We start from the raw sequence: 17929 nt of genomic DNA, 5'->3' as shown, positions 1-17929 counted from the left end.
GAACTGGCGAAACCATCTCAGAGTATTACTTGCCTTAGAAAGGCCTTCTTGGGTTTGTCATAAGTCAACAGGCATGCATGCATGCACGCACATGCGCACGTGTGCGCATATGCACACACACACACACACACACACACACACACACACTTGCTACTATCCAAAAGGTGGATACAGTGCAGAACAGAGTCCAGGAACCACAAGACTAGCAGGAAAGAAGGAAACTAAGTAAAAATCACTCCACCCCAGCCATTTTGGCAGCAATAAATAAATAAAATCTTGCAAATTGTACCAAGCTGCTGCTCTCCTAGCTGAGCTGATTTACAGTAGTGTTGTCTCCTGGCAGGAGTTCACACACACATACTGTACACTGGACAATTTGCTCCCTTGTCTCCTGCCTGGAGATGACCCATGAAAACTGGAGAATCAGGGCCTGGCCCTGAAACGTGGCAAACTCTAATGATGAAGAATTGAAAAAGCTGTGATTGGAGTGACGGAGGGGGGAGAGGAATTATTTCCTTGTCTACAGTTTCCTGCTCCAGATCTCTATCATCCTAATCATACTTGCCCTGGTAGTGTTTCCAATCCAAACATACAGTTTAAAACATGCATCTGGAAATGTTTACAGAGGGAACTGCACTGGAGATTATGCACAGGGAAAATGTTACGCTATTCTCCTTTTTCCATTGACAGTTGCCCCCACATAAAGTAGGCTACGGTTAAATGCATTGGTGTGGAATAGGATATTTGTGCATTAACCAAACAGAGAAAAATCAGCTGATTCTTACACTTACACTGAAAGGAATTGATGCATTTCTATTTATCTGTTTGGGAAACTGATATACTTTATTGCAGTTGGCCACTTTGGGTATTGCACCAAGCACAGCTCCATAATTATTGTTTTGTTCTAATGCACAGGAGCAAGGCTGTGCAAAATACCATTTGCATTACTTCTATGCATTCCCATTTGTAAATTCAATAATATTTTTCTGCTTCAGTTCCAGTATATGTCTTTATTGAATCAAACAATTTAATTCTGAACTGCTTGACTGAAAAACTATTAATGCAGAGAATAATTGATCCCAAATATCACTGGACTGGACCTCTGGGGACCATAACTAAAGGTAGCAATTATTGTAATCATATGTAAAAAGAGATTATAAACTTTGATATGTTTCTTTCTGTACAGATCTGATGGACTGTAATAATCTTGAGGATGTTTCCTAGAGTTGGCTAAATCTATGCTTTCTGTAATTCATTAATGTGGCACATACCCACAGGTGGTAAGGTATAAATAGTACTGTCACAGAAGGCACTTGACAACATTCATGATGGTTGCTACTGCACCAGTAATAATTAAAGGATCTGTTATACACATTATAATACTATGTTTTCATTTTATTTGCCATGGTTCCACCCTGGGGGATCCTGGGATTTACAATTTAGAAAGGGATGCTTAGAATTCTCAGCCAGGGAGTCTTAATACATCACCAAACCTCAGAACCCAGGATTCCTTAAGCTGCAAACATGACAATTAAAGTGGAATCATAATGCTATAATTGTACAGTGTGAAAGGGCCCTAGCTTGTGGAATCAAAACACCAGTCCAAATGATCTAGAGATGAATAAAGTCAGGAAAAAGTGCCCCAAGACTTTTCTTCTCAAGTAATTCTGTTCATACATTTATCACTACCATTTTATTTCTGTTCTAAACAATAACTGATGAAAAATCTTCTGTAGGTCAGAGGTTTGTAACTTTAAAACAAGGAATGAATAGCATGAGGAGTATGGATCCTACTTGCCCTGCCAAGGCTCCTTGGACCAACTGTTCAGCCTCAATACAGTAAGGTGACTTATCCAAGGCCTAATTATTTGTAGATGAGAGGGGATCTTTCTTGGACAGGATATACTTTTGCATAGAAAGTGTTATTTTATGTGTACAAAAAAGTTTCATGTGCAGAAATGCTGTTTTCTTATGGTTGCCATAAGTCAGAAATTACTTGAAGACACAACAATAAGTGCATTACTGTGGAGAATCCTACTGTACTGTTGTCCTTCAGGACAGAGGTCTTTCAGGACTCTGAGAAATGCAAACTTCACATGTTTGAGTTACTGTTGGTTTATGTCAGAATCATAATATGTTTGGTTGTATGTTTTTATCTCCAGAATCAAACAAATTTATTCTGAGTGATGATGGTAACTTGGAGATTTATAATGTTAAGGGCAGTGATTCTGGGAGGTATACTTGCAAAGTAAAATATATATATAACACTGAACAAATGACTACAGAAATCCATTTCATGGTGTATGGTGAGTAAAGTTTTAGTAATTTGGGTTCCATGTATTTATGTTGTTTTGTATCCATTACACTGATATGTGATGTAACAGGTATATGCATGTATGAAAAGAACAATATGGCATTTCTGCTGTACAAAGGTATATGTAAAGAATATAACCGAGAATAATGGTCATGTTAATATTTAGGGGAATGCTTGTTTATATTACAGAGAGAAGGAATTGCTTTTGTTATAACTCAAAAATTAATTTATAAACTGAGGTCCCACAAGATGTTTTTGTAGGAGACAAGGAAAATCCCCCCACCCATGAAACAGCTGAGCATTACTAAGTTTGTCAGTACTTGAGACAAAAAATTCTTATGGACTCATGAACCTGATCAGTATAGTGTTGGTAAAAGATTTTTCCCCCTTCATTGAAGTTTATGGAGGAACTTATCGCATCTTTCTTTCTGGGATATGTGAAAATTCTGATGGCTCTGTTTCCTTCATTGCTGAAAGAATCATTGGCCTGTTACAGACTGCCAAAATAAAGCTGCTTCGGGTCTCTTTGGAGGTATGCTATGTAAACGATGCATGCATCCTAAGAATCCAAAAGCTGCACCAAAGCTGCACTCCAGTGCTTAGGAATGGAGTGTGGCTTTGGTGCGACCTCTGGACTCTTAGGACCCATGCATCATTTAAATAGCATACCTCCAAAGAGACCCAAAGCAGCTTTATTTTGGCAGTCTGTAACAGGCCACAGTTGTGTTAAAGAGGATCAGAGCAATCACTTTTCCACTAATCCTATTTCATCTCCAACTATACTAGAATGTTCATGCAATCCTGAGGTAATGGCCTAAGGAACTGGGATTGGGAGAATATTTTAAATTTCCACCCTCTTAAGGGTACCATACCCTGTTAAGGACTATCAGACTAAATTTGTCTCTACTTGTGTTTTCCCTGCTCTTTGATGGATGCTTAATTTTCTCTAATGTTCTTTGGCTTATGGAGTCCACTGAGGATGTCCAGTCTTTATATAGCTTTCCTTCTCTGTTTTTTTTAAACAAACTATGCAAAAATAGCTCTCTGAGCTGTGAATTGCACATATGAGAGGCATAAACATTTATATTAAGAGTGGTCATTGCAAAAATTGCAAACAAAGAGGAGACAAGCTCCACATGCTAAAAGATGGTCAATGGTTTATTAGTGTTTTAAAAAGCCCAACATGTTTTGGCCACATTAGGCCCTACTCAGGGGCTGAAAACAAATATAAATACACTTAAGATATAATATATAAAAAGATAGGACAACACTCATCAAACTGTGATACAAAAAATCCATATAGTTTTAAACAAAGTTATACATTTTCTTTTGAAGGGTATATATTATCTTTTCCACTCCTATTTGGGCTGGCAGTGGCTTCAGCGGGGGCAGTTTCAAGCCGCCCCTTCATGACTGTCTGTTTCAGCCCATTAGCACTGCGCCTTAACTTTTTTGTGGTTCTGTTGTCACACTCTTTTTTGTTTGCCAGAGGCAGTGACACCTGGGCAAAATTGGGAACAAATTGTCTATAGAAACTGGCAAACATCAAGAAGCATGGCAATCGCTACCCTGTCCGTAGGGGATCCCAGTGCATTACTGTTGACACCTTTTCCAGGTGCATATCAACACCATGGAAATATAGATAGATAGATGTTCCAAGTAATCTAACTTTTGTTTGTGAAATTCACATTTGGACAATTTCACATAAAGTTGGTGGTCCAGCAGCTTTTTGAGCACTTTTCTTACTAGAGCTACATGAGTGTCTAAATCTTTAAATAAATCAACATACTGTATAAACCAAGTATACTAGCACCTCCTTACACAGAAATTAATGAAAGAACTAATTTATCAAATGCATAAAAACTAATGGGCTGCCGACAGTTCAAAAGGTATCATTAAGTACTTAAATGCTCTCTCAGGGTCTGAACAGACAGGCAAAAATAAAGCTGCTTCGGGTCACTTTGGAGGTATGCTGTTTAAATGACACATGCAGCTTAAAAGGCCAGGAGCTGCACCAAAGCTGTGCTCCAGTCCTTAGGACTGGAGCATGACTTTGGTGCAGCTTCTGGCCTCTTAGGATCCATGCATCCTTTAAAATCATAGCTCCAAAGTGACGTGAAGCAGCTTTATTTTGGCCTGTCTGTTTGGGCCCAAAGAGCAATTAAGCAGTTTTAAATTCATCCCCCCTCCCATATTGTTACTTGGAAGTAGGCAACCATTAACTCCAGCTTTGTGAACACCAGCCTCATAGCCAGCTGCTCCAGGAAGTTTTTCATGATGGGAATAGGACACTTATTGGAAGTACAGATGGCATTCAGCCCTCTGAAATCTGTAACCAGTCTCAAACCTCCATCTTTCTTTTCAAGAACCAGGACAGCCATTGGGGAAGTAGTGGGGGGATAAGGTCCCAGTCAACTTTTTATCATTGAATTTCCTGAGGGCTACCATTTCTCAGGGAGTTATAGAATACAATTTGGACTTGGGGAACTTGACTTCCAAATCTATTTCAGTAGCACAGTGAAAGCTATGATGGGGGAGTTAGGAGATCACTCTCGTTCTAGGAAAATGCCCTCTTTAAGTCCGGATATTTGGTTGTAATGTCTGGTTTTCCCCTTTCCTGCACTCTCCTCAGTGTCTCTTGTTTGTTTTAAATTACCACACATTTCCCCTTTTGGGGTCTTTTGGGCAACTGCAGTTAGCTATGTTATGTGATTGATAGTCCACATGGGGAAAACTCAAGTGTCCTTTCACCACTGTAAGTGGGAGTTATGAGAATCTAACCAATCTTTTCCCAGCACTACTGGGTAGTTGGGGTAGAGGCCAGCAGAAATTGAATGACTTCCCAGTGCTTGCCACTCCCAAAACGTGGTAGAAGTTTATCTTTTCACTGCCCCCACCCACATGCTAGTTCTATCCTTACCAACAAAGTTTATGGGGTCATCCAAATTTTCTGGGCATACTCCCAATTCAGTGGTTACAGCTGGATTCATAAAGTATCTGGTGAACCCCGAATCTAATACTGCCATAATCTCCATACTTCCCTCCTCACTGGGGTTTCTCAATTTGACTGGCAAAAAGAATGGCTTGGCACTGCCACGCATTATGGTTATTGAGTGCCTACTGTCCCAGCCTGCTTTTCAGCACAGTCTAAAGAAGGCTTTCATTTTTTCTTAATGGCTCACTGTCACTGCTGGAGCTGGACATGATGGTCTCTGGGTTCGCTCCCTCCCTCAGTGTCAGGGACTGCAAAGTGGCTGCTACCACTCTTCTTCTTGCCTCTGCCTCCCATGTTGTCCATCTTCTTTTCTGGCTTTGGCAAAGCGGCCATCTCCTTTTTGCACAGCTGGCCACCTGATGACCCTCTTTTTCCACATCAGAGGTAGAGTCCCAGGCACATCTATTGCTCCCGTTCTGCCTCAATAATGTTCTCCCCTTCTCAGTACCTTGGCCTCAGCTGGGCTAATTTGTCTATGTTCTCTGCTTGGTGAATTTGACAGTGTCCTTAACCATCTCTCCTTCCCCTGCCGGCATTATCAACTCCATCAAGGTGGCAGAATTGTCGCACGAAAGGGCCTACATCAAGATGTCAGAAAGCAGCCCATCACAAAAGTACTGAATTTGGCTATCTTCCAATCAGTGGGGCAGCCTCATAGCTAGCCATTGGAACTCTCCCATATACTCTTTTAGCAAGTGAGCCCATTGTATCAGTGTCATTAGGCACACACAGGCCATGGCAGGATGAGGGTTCATATTGATGGTTTGTAAATAATTCAAAATGGGTGTTCCTTCATCAGACAGGTACACAAGGCATTCAGCTGGTTCCCCTTCAAGGTTCTCCTTCAAGGTTGTCCAGTTCTGGACACCACAATTCAAAAAGGATATTGGGGAAACTGGAGCATGTCCAAAGGAGGGCAACTAAAATGGTGAAGGGTCTTGAAATCATGTTCTGTGAGGAACAGCTTAGGGAGCTGGGGATGTTTAGCCTGGAGAAGAAAAGGTTAAGAGGTGATATGATAGCCCTGTTTAAATATTTGAAGGGATGTCATATTAAGGAGGGAGCAAGCTTGTTTTCTGCTGCTCCAAAGAACAGGACCCGGAACAATGGATGCAAGTTACAGGAAAAGATATTCCACCTCAATAAATAGGAGGAACTTCCTGGCAGTAGGGGCTGTTTGACAGTGGAACATACTTTCTCGGAGAGTGGTGGAGTCTCCTTCCTTAGAGGTCTTTAAACAGAGGCTGGATGGCCATCTGTCAGGGATGCTTTGATTGAGAGTTCCTGCAGGGCAAGGGGTTGGACTGGATGGCCCTTGTGGTCTCTTTCCAACTCTATGATTCTATGATCCTATTATGCTAATGCACCACTTTAGCGGCATCTAAGGAGAAAGTGTTTCCCCACATGAGCACAAACCCAGCTGCCTGGAAAGGGCAGATATAGAATCATATAGTTGGAAGGGCCATCCAGTCCAACCCCCTGCCATGAAGGAATACACAATCAAGTGCAATTCCCTTCTCTCTGTTTTTTTCTAAGCACAAAGGAATGTGATCAACAGTAAACACCCCACTGCAGATCCCATTGTGTTTCTCGGTATAACACATTAATTCCAGCTATATCGCATAATTCTGTATTTAGACTTAAACCATGGCAAGCCAGATACATGATGCAGCTGCCACTGTTAGTCAACTACATGTAGATTACATTACATATTGACACATTCTTTATGCTTGATAGAAATACACAGGGAATAATTTGAATAATTCATATGAAATGTTGATAGATGCTTTTTCTCTTTCATTTTAAATAGTATATCATATACCAGACAAGAGCATATATCTGTCATCTGAATTCACAGCTGGAACCTGCAAGACTAATACAATTGTGTCCTATGAAAAATATCTCTTAGAGAAATTGGAGAGCTTAATTTCCAACCTGAATTGTGAGATCAAACAGTGGAGTGTCCAGTGTCATACTTCTACAGACACATTGGAAAAGATAACATATAAGCTTACTGTTCAGTTTGGAGGTAAGATGACAGCTTCACTCACTATTACCGTGTTAATATACAGCAACGGTATGGTTCTACATGAGTTCAACACAGAACCAGTACAATTCTCTGAGAGACAAAAGAGGGCACTTTTAATCTTATACTGACTATGAAGTCACCATCTTTTGAAAAACTCCCTCTGCCCCTAATAGCACTGTGATGTGCTAGGATGAATCATATGAATATATACTAGGAATCCCAGACTTCACTGATACATGTTCAGCTGTATGTATCCTGTACATCAATTGTGGTGCACGATCATCACAAATAATGTTTATAGTTAAGTGATGACAACACTACATTTTAGAATGAACTGGACTGGATTTGACATGGGTATAGATATTAAGGAAGTGCAGTACCTTATATGTTCTTGTACTGAGAAGTTAAAATCAAAAAGGGAAACTGTATTAGTGAGGATTGTTTCCTAATTTATATACAGTGGAACCTTATTATACGCGAGGGATCCGTTCCGGATCCCTCCGCGTATAAAAAAATCCGCCTATGCTCGAGCCCCATTGTTTCCAATGGGGCTCGTGCGCGGCGGTGCGGCAGCGCGCGAGGTGCAACGGGTGCGCGCGCCCATTCAATTGAATGGGACGCACCGCCCCTTCCGCCCCACGCACGCTGGCAGCTTTGAGCACCTATGCTCAAAGCCGCCTATAAAAAGGCAGCGTATGAGGAGGCTCCACTGTATAATAAAAAGTTATTTTAGGTTTGGCCACCAAAACGGAAATCATAAGAAAAATGGAGACAGGAGAAAGCAAAAGTCATCCTTAGAGACATTTTGGAAGAAGTCTTCAAGTGGTTTCTAGAAGGTTCAGAAAGCTGTTGTCCACTTATAGCACTTTACATTTCTATATCGCTTCATAGTGAACTAAAGAATGGAAAGCTGAGTCAACCTGGAGTTCTGAAGGATTAAACTCACAACATTTTGACTGCAGTCAACATTCATCCACTGCACCACCAGGGCTCTTATGCAATGCTTACCTGACTGGTTATCTCATTTTATGTGTAAATATTATTAGTTTTGAATAGAAAGTTTGTTGAACTGGTGTGTGTGATGTAGGAATCTTTCTTCTTTCCATGTCGTTTCTGTTTCTGGTACCCAGGAAAACAAATCTACTTAGTTAACAATTGACAAAGATGTATATTTCTGGGCATTAATTCCTTTAACAGAAAATTTGGTAGTAGAGGCAGAAAAAACATGGAAATATTAGAAATAGATTTCTACATCACAAAAAAAAGAAGTTCAACATGTTTCAATAAACTTCTTAAATAACAACTAATAGTAGGCACATGTGAAATGAAACAATCAGGTAAGTCTTGCATAAGTAAACTGAAACATTTTGAAGCTTCTAGAGACCATTTCAAAGCTTATTCCGAAATACATTGAGAAATGACTTTTTTATTTCACAAGTCACCACTTTTCTTACATGTAAAGTTACCAGGTTGTGAAATAATGGATATTATCCTAGGATGATACTGTCAGAATAACAATGTATCACACTTGACCATACAAAAATCCAGTGAAAACATTAAAATCTCTGCCCATTTTCTCTTAATCTGCAGTATTCCCTTTCATGCTGACTGTAGCGGAAGCCTGTAAAGGTTCTCAATGTGAAAATTCTACAAGCAACATCAGAAAGGTGAAGCATTAGCCTAAAATGCCAAATTACAATAATGTCCCTAATAGTTTGGAGAATAGAATTCTATATGAGTGAGCAATTGTGGCCTTCCATAGGGTACAAGTCTACAACTCCCAATATGTCTTTCCATTGACTATGCTGGCCAGGGCTATGAGAGCTGTAGTCCAACAACTTCTGAAGGACCCATTTGTCCACTTCTGTTCTACTCTTTCCAGTTTTATGCCCTATTATGGCTCAAAACTTGGATCCTAAATTGTGAAGCTGTTACTCAGTATGCCATTAGCCATCATGGAGCCATGAAAGAGCATCCTGCAACATATTGGCCTGTTACAGACTGCCAAAATAAAGCTGCTTTGGGTTTCTTTGGAGGTATGCTATTTAAATGATGCATGGGTCCTAAGAGTCCAGAGGTCGCACCAAAGTCACACTCCATTCCTAAGCACTGGAGTGCAGCTTTGGTGCAGCTTCCAGATTCTTAGGATGCATGCATCATTTAAACAGCATACCTCCAAAGAGACCAGAAGCAGCTTTATTTTGGCAGTCTGTAACAGGCCATTATATCCATATCACCCCTTCCAGCTAGGTCCAATAGGTGCATGTTAATGTAGCTTTCTTTGTCGATTGTTATACTTCTAGGCATATGAAAATATCAAGGAATTCTTTGAAGTACAAAAGACTGACTCCTCTCACACTGATCATTTGCATTTTGTTCCTGGCACTCTCACTGGTGTTAAAGTGGATCATTGCAAACCAGGGTTTGGAAAAAACATAAATGTAATGAATAATAATACAGTGTGTCCTGGGTGCTGTGGTAAGTTTCCAATACATGTACATTAGACAAATGTTTAAGGAATCGGGTTTTGTGAATGCAGGAAACTGCTATTTAAGCATTTGTATTTTCTTTTCTTCCTTTTTCAAATTATTTTAAATTGAAAATCAATTGAAAATAAACTAAGAGTCAGAGATAGAAAAGTTGGTAATAACATATTAATGAATTAATTGTTAATAAGCTTTTTAAAAAGAGATTCAAATGCATTTACTTTAAAAGGGCAAAACATAATGATCAAGTTTATATGAAATTTAGCATTTAGATACGTTATCTAAGTATGAAAGTTATAGAATATATCAACAATATGATGAATAATGGAAAAAGACAGCAACATTATGGGAGAAAATATAAGATTGGGAAATATTGATTTAGTTCAAATTTCTCTACGGATTTAGACAGAGTTTGCTTTACCTTTCCCAGTGTATTACCGGCATTACTATGGAAAATCAAATGAATTACATTGTATTTGAAGTTGGTTAAAATAAAATTAAAGGAGAAAAAAAGTTTATATGAAATGAATCTGAAAAGTGCCATCATGATGATGATGATGATGATGATTTGGTTTATATATTGTCTTTCCGTCAAAACTAGGACTCACGGTAGCTTACAAAATTTAAAACAAACACAGTTAAAAGCATTTACAAATACATAAATAAAAGCATATGAAAACCTATTTTTAAAATACACAAAAATCAGTAAAACTACACACTCATATATATATATATATATATATATATAGTCAGTTCCTAATCACCTCTTGGAAGACAAAGGTTTTTACTTGATGTCAAAAGGATGTCAAGGAGCCTTTTTAGGAGCACCAACTGAGAAGGCCCTCCCCTGTGTTTCCCGAAGATACATAGCAGTCAAGGCCTCGCTGTTCTAATTAGGCAGGAGCCATACTTTTGTCATTCAGGATTCATTCTGCTTAATAGCAGTAATGCAAGGTTTTTTTTGCTGAGCTTCAAGAGCATAGTACAATTTCAGAAAGGAAGGAAGAAAGAAAGATAGATCTCTTGCCTTCCGGCCAGCTAAAGGGTCTTTTATTACTGTCATTGTTGATAAAGTCAGTATAACTGGTACATTCATTCTCTTAATGCTATTACAAAATGAACTTGCTTTAAACATATATTAATCATTGAAAAGGATTTGTATCTTTCAAAAAAAAAAATATGTATAGGGACCATACAGACAGGCCAGAAAAAAAGCTGCTTCAGGTCACTGGAGGTATGCCTGTGTCCTAAATGATGCATGCATTAAAACTGCTTAATTGCTCTTTGGGCCGAAATAGACAGGCTAAAATAAAGCTGCTTCAGGTCACTTTGGAGCTATGATTTTAAAAGATGCATGCATCCTAAGAGGCCGGAAGCTGCACCAAAGTCATGCTCCAGTCCTAAGGACTGGAACGCAGCTTTGGTGCAGCTTCTGGCCTCTTAAGATGCGTGTGTCATTTAAACAGCATACCTCCAAAGTGACCCGAAGCAGCTTTATTTTGGCCTGTCTGTACAGGTCCATAGGGACATTGAGAAACTGAAGCGTGTCGAAAGGAGGGCGATTAAAATGGTGAAGGGTCTGGAAACCATGCCTTATGAGAAATGTCTTAGGGAGCTGGGGATGTTTAGCCTGGAGAAGAGAAGGTTAAGAGGTGATATGATAGCCCTGTTTAAATACTTGAAGGGATGTCATATTGAGGAGGGAGCAAGCTTGTTTTCTGCTGCTCCAGAGATCAGGAACTGGAATGATGGATGAAAGAGATTCCACCTCAACATTAGGAGGAACTTCCTGACCGTAAGGGCTGTTCGACAGTGGAACATACTCCCTCGGAGTGTAGTGGAGTCTCCCTCCTTGGAGGTCTTTAAACAGAGGCTTCAGGGTGCTTTGATTGAGAGTTCCTGTGTGGCGAGGGGGTTGGACTGGATGGCCCTTGTGGTCTATGATTCTATGATTAGAATAATTTTGTAAATAATTTTAGTATCATATTACCATTTTAAACAAGCTGGAATCACCTCTACAATCAAGAGTAATATTACATTATTTGTCATGGAAGCCATTCTACCCACCTTTTCTTTAGGCAAACTAGATACCATAAGGCTTTTGTTCTCACTGCCCATGTTGGGACAGTTGACAGTGGCTCCCATTTATCCTTTTTCTGTGGTTGTGTTTTTGAATAAGAATAGAGATCAAAGGCAGGTTAATAGCAGCAGTGAGTAAAAGAATGATATGAAAGTGATAAATTTAACACTGTTCTTACTCTTTTTTTTTAATAGTAGCATGTCCGCCTGGTAGATTCAGTGCAAAATATGATACGGTTTGCATATTGTGTCCTGCTGGGTCCTATAATGAAAAGTATGGACAAGTAGAATGTGAAAATTGTCCAGAAGCAGAGAGCAGTGATGGAAAAGGTGCAAAAACAGAAAGTCAGTGTCATAGTAAGTTATCACATGTTCCTTCACATACACTACATGGATTATTCATTCTAATTTTTCTTATTGAGCAGGCAGTCTTCACACACGAGACCAAAATTAGTTCTTCGTTTAGATGTTGTAATGTAAATATTACACCAAAGTTAAGGGATTTTCCCATACAAATGGTCAATATGATGTAAGAAAACAATGGCCTGTTACAGACAGGCCAAAATAAAGCTGCTTCGGGTCTCTTTGGAGGTATGCTATTTAAATGATGCATGGGTCCTAAGAGTCCGGAGGTCGCGCCAAAGCCACACTCCATTCCTAAGCCCTGGAGTGCAGCTTTGGTGCAGCTTCTGGATTCTTAGAATGCATGCATCATTTAAATGGCATAACTCCAAAGAGGCCCGAAGCAGCTTTATTTTGGCCTGTCTGTAACAGGCCAATTTATCTTTTAAAGAGTTCATAATACTAAAATTGAGGTTCCCTTGTACTGTTTTGCAATATCGAATATACAAGTAGCAAACCCATTCTCTGAATGCCTGTTAGGTACTAAAAATAACACCATCCATGTGCAAGAGGAATGTATTAATATATTTGGGAGAACCCTGAAGCTTTTTATAAGTACAAACATGAGAGCCAGCATGCTTTAGTGGTTTGAGTGTGGGACTAGGAATCTGGGAGACAAGGGTTCAAATCCCCACTCAGCCATGAAAACTTAATCACACTCTCAGTCTCAGAGGAAGGTAGTTGCAAATCCTCTCTGAACAAAACCCATCAAGAAGGTTGACATTAGAGCTGGAAATGACATGAAGATACACAACAACAATAATTGACACACTTTATTTTGATAGGGGTTTAAACACTGAGGAGTGACTCAAACAGCTTGGCAAGGCTTTATCAATTTCTTTCCCAAAGGTTTTGCTGGTATTCAGATTTGTTGATTACTATCTCTCTATGTAATTGTGTCTTTTAACATAATTTATTTACAACAGGTCAAATTGGCTAGTGATAGTATGATATGAGGATGGAAAAAATGTTCAAAAATATTTTTAAAAATAATAAAAAAATGTGTTTCTTGAATATTGGAAAATTTGGATGAGGAAAATACTGGAGTGATGAGAATCTTCTCAATTCATACATTATTCTGCACAAAATTAGCACATTTTTGCACACAGCAATTTTCTGTGCATACTATTTTCTGTGCAGAAATTGTTTTCTGCTTTAAAAATGTGCAAATACAGCAGGTTCTGCACAGATTTTCGGCAAAGAAAACAGCATGGTCTGCAAAGTAAATAATATTTCTATGCATAATATATATTCTGCACAGAAAAAGTTGTCGAAAAAAGAAGAAAAAGAAAAAAGAAAAGAAAATGTGTAGTTCAAAATATAGCTTCACAGTCAATGCAAATTACAGTACCAAAAATGTTTCATGATTTGATAGAGGCAGAATGGGAAACTTATCTAAATTCTAAGAGGTTCATTGGATATAGTAAGATAGTGTACTCATGTGACAAGGTCTTCATGGAGCAATTGCCAGTGCCACTGTTACTTTTGGTTCCCATAACTGCCCAAAATGTGGCCCTTTTTTACATTTAGGGTTTCTGGGGGTGGGGATAGAGTGCAAGAGGACGCTAACTGCTTTTTCAGCTAATTTCCTTTAAAAAATTCAGAGCATGGGAGCTGGAGTGTTTCAGGGTCTCTTGGAGGGGGCACCAAGGGCTACAAAACACTTTCCCCATTCCTTAACTATAAAAACCTATCATGATTTGTTCTTAGAGTACAGGGATATTCAAGTTTTATGCAGATTTATTACAAAAGGCAAAAATACCATATTCATAGAATCATAGAATGATAGAGTTGGAAGAGACCACAAGGGCCATCCAGTCCAACCCCATTCTGCCATGCAGGAAATCTAAATTAAAGCATCCCTGACAGATGGCCATCCAGCCTCTGTTCAAAGACCTCTATGGAAGGAGACTCCACTACACTCCGAGTGAGTTTGTTCCACTTACTGTCAGGAAGTTCCTCCTAATGTTGAGGTGGAATCTCTTTTCCTGCAGCTTGCATCCATTGCTCCGGGTCCTAGTCTCTGGAGCAGCAGAAAACAAGCTTGCTCCCTCCTCAATATGACATCCCTTCAAGTATTTAAACAGGGCTATCATATCACCCCTTAACCTTCTCTTCTCCAGGCTAAACATCTCCAGTGGTGGCAGGACCCCAAGGGGTTGCTCAGCTCTCTATTTTCAATACACTCCGTAACTGGAAGAACACTGCAGATGTCTCTCCAAAGGCCTTGATCTACAGTGCTTTGGAAACCCTTCTATTGGGGCACTGTTAGACTGAAAATATAGGGTTTTGCAGGGTAGCCTTGTTAACTCCAGTGATGGAAGCATTGCAGCATCTGAGGACACAGGATCTTGTCCAAAGTCTGCCCACTAAGTAGAGTTGAAACAGAAGTCATAGCAACTTTGCCTGAAAATAATGAGGCTGGAGTTTTGGTTACCTTTCAAGGCTGGTGTGTGAGTAAACAAAATAAGTGCAGATACATACAGTAGGTGTGCTAAATATATATTTGTTCATATTTTTCAGGAATTCTACCAATGTGGATGGCATTTTTAATATCTTCCGCAGCAACCTGTATTATTCTTGTGACAACTTGGGCGTAAGGACCTCTTACAATTTTTCTTAACTTTTGTAGCAGTTAAATCTGATGTACCAAATAGCAGCTGAAGAAAGCCTATTACTGGAATGTTAAGTAGAGCAGAGAAAGGATTGCTTCCAGATGAAGTTCTCTAGGTGTAATACTTGAAGCCATGTGTGTGAAGGTAGCTAGTTTTATACTGTCCTGCCCCATACTGAGTTCTATGAATTAACTGCACTTTATTTAAAGATAAAAATAACAACACCTCATAACATGAATAGCTCACAGAATTCTATAAAAGCATAGTAGAAACTAGAAATGTATTATGATACGTACAAGTGACAGGGCAGTACAGTGGCCAGAAAGTTGAATATGGAAAACTGAAATTCAAATTATTGCTTAAAGCATGGTGAGTTGCCCAATCTACCTCACAGAATAGTTTTGAGACTAAAATAGGATATTTCCCACACTTCAACCTTTGTTTTGTAACCCGCCTTGATTCCGTAAGGAAAAGGCAGAATTTAAATAAATCGTATTATTATTAACATCTTGCAGGTATGGTAAGACAATTCAGAAAACTGAAGTTCAAATTATCGCTTCAATTAAAGTTTAGTGAGTTGCTCACCCTACCTCGCAGAACAGCTGTGAGAGTAAAATAGGATACCTCTCATATTGAAAATCTTGCAGGTATGCTAACAGATGTAATAAATCTCGCTGAACATGAAGCACCTATGTAAAAGCACACTTTGCAAGACTGAGCTCAACTGAATACTGATTTTCAATTCCTATAGGGCACTCTAATGGCAAATATGCCATTAGAGGTGTTTGTATGAGGAACAGTTTAAATATAGGCCAATAGAATACACATAGAACATAGCTGTACATAAGGATCTGTGTGTCAAAATATTCAAAATAATGAATAAACTGTGAATAGGAAGATAGAGTCTGGATGCTGTCATCAATTGTGTATACTGGTGGCATGTTCTTGTTTGTTTTAGCTTATTATACAAAATAAAATTGAAAATTCAGTCTCCTTACATTGCAGGGGAGTAATCCTATGTTACAGCATGATCTAAAACTCTTGTCAGCAAGGCCCTTCCATTTCAGGGGCCAAACCTCAAGTGAAAAGCTTTAGCAGTTACACTATTAACTATAATGTTGGCCCTAACATTTTAAAAATTATTTCTCACAGCATCATAATCAAGTGTTGTAAAAAAACAATAGCTGCCCAGTACATCAGAGAAGCAGAGTCTGACATTAAGAAGAGGCTGCAGGAATTTGCAAATATTGCCAGTGACACAGAAATTCAAGAGCAAAGAAATAAATTAAGTCCCATCAAACTGCAGGGAAACAAAGGTGACTTTCTAGAAGAAGAATCAATGGCATTATTAAGCTCACCTTCTACATCTTCCCCACCTGCTGGTACAAGCTTGTCTCCAGATCAAACAAGACCAAGTGAATTCGAAACTAGCTTTGAAGACCACTCATCACCCACTCTGGAAAATAAAAATAATGTAGTTCCAAATAACCTGCCACACAACCAACAGAGACTCATTGGAATAATGAAAACCAATTTGCCTTAAGTGAGATTCTTACACTTATGTGAGATTCTTCAACGCTTTGCATGAATCTGCAGTGACAGACAGGAGATACATGATTTGTTACCTAAAGATTGCATATGGAAAAACTGAAAAATTGATGTGCTTAATGAGAAATTGAAAAGCAGCAGAAAGCACTATCAGTCTCTCAGAATCACCAGCAATAAAGGTGAATTTTACTAGACATTATAGTATTGCTTAAAAGAGATGTGTATTAAAAGTACACTCAACTCCCCATGCCCCCAAATGAGATTTTCCAGAACTACTGCAAATAGTTATTAAGGAAGTTTATCTTACAGCAATCTCTGTAAAACAAAACAAGTTAGACCATGTGATGCTTTAGAACAAGTGGCAACTTGTGGACTCAATAAAGGTGTGTGGATGTGTATATCTAACTTTGTAATGCTGGGTAGTGGTGCTCCTCTGCATATCCTGGAAGCTGTGATTAGAATGCAGCCTTCACCAAGGTAAGTGAAGAATTTTTGGTGCACAACTGAAGGCACATCAGTCTGTGTATAATCTATATGAGGTTTATGGTATGCTGAGTTGGGAGTAAAGCTGGAAAATGTCCTTTTTGTTCAGACATGTTAATGTAGAGCATTGAACAGGTATCATAATACTTAACAGTGTAGGTAAAAATATTGTACGGAACAAGCTACAAGGCGTCTCCCAAGCGGTTCAGTTCTGTTGTCTCCTTTGCTACTTGATGCACCGAGTCTCAGCCAAATTATTAGCAGTCGTTCAGGACTTTTATGCTAAAAGATACCAGAGTGTTTTTCTCCAGTATACTGAATTGTGACAGCATATTTATACATGCAATCTAAACACTTGACATCATACACAGAAACTTCCCCAGTTTTCATGTCTTTCTGCTGTTCCTCATGCACTGGGGTTGCTTGTGAAAGCAGCTCAACTCTCAGGGAAATTTTTGGAAGTTACTGAGAATCCTGCTATACAATAAGATGCTGAAAGAACTAGAAGGTAAGAGTATGTCTGCAGAGGCTGTGGGAGCTGTTAGAAATCTGTTGGTATGGACAAGTTTCCATCTATTGCAAGCCACAGGTAGAAACTGCTTATAGTTGACAATCCCACAAGTCTCTTTCATATCAGAATTTCTTATGAGTCTGGTTCCTCCCCCCCTAATTTATCTTTCATTTATATAAACACACACACACACCAGGCATGAAATTCTAAGGGCACATAGGCATAAACTGAACTCCTGAATTTGTCATTTAGTAATGTACTCATTGTGTAGTCCTCATTTGTCCTTATCCAATACAATAGTTTCTAATGGTTGTTGCCTTGCCTTGATGTAGATGCAAGAAAACAAAAAACATGAAATATTCTATTCATATAGCAGATTTTATGAAGTTACAAATTTTTAAAGAACACATGAGAAAATACTTTTTTATTAAAATAAAAGCTTTCATATTGCATTGCAACTTTTTTCT

General features: G+C 38.9%; 1 protein-coding gene across 3 annotated transcripts in view; it reads left to right on the top strand.

Annotated features, from left to right (window-relative positions):
• LOC149309427 (zona pellucida-binding protein 2-like) overlaps positions 1-17859 on the top strand; it is a 28038-nt gene extending 10179 nt beyond the window's left edge. For all 3 annotated transcript variants that reach the window (XM_089532436.1, XM_089532437.1, XM_089532438.1), the window contains exons 3-10: positions 996-1121; positions 2163-2306; positions 7120-7338; positions 8929-9005; positions 9642-9816; positions 12099-12260; positions 14829-14901; positions 16073-17859. In XM_089532436.1, the coding sequence (XP_089388562.1) occupies positions 1061-1121; positions 2163-2306; positions 7120-7338; positions 8929-9005; positions 9642-9816; positions 12099-12260; positions 14829-14901; positions 16073-16463 (1302 nt within the window). In that variant the 5' untranslated portion in view covers positions 996-1060 and the 3' untranslated portion in view covers positions 16464-17859. The remainder of the gene's footprint in view (positions 1-995; positions 1122-2162; positions 2307-7119; positions 7339-8928; positions 9006-9641; positions 9817-12098; positions 12261-14828; positions 14902-16072) is intronic.
• The last annotated feature ends 70 nt before the right edge of the window (positions 17860-17929 follow it).

Source organism: Sceloporus occidentalis, unplaced genomic scaffold, assembly GCF_023333645.1.
Source record: "Sceloporus occidentalis isolate IW3139 unplaced genomic scaffold, rSceOcc1.0.p SCAF_7, whole genome shotgun sequence".
Lineage (NCBI taxonomy): Eukaryota > Metazoa > Chordata > Lepidosauria > Squamata > Phrynosomatidae > Sceloporus > Sceloporus occidentalis.
Note: the sequence above shows the minus strand (reverse complement) of the source record. Positions and strands in the feature narration are given on the sequence as shown.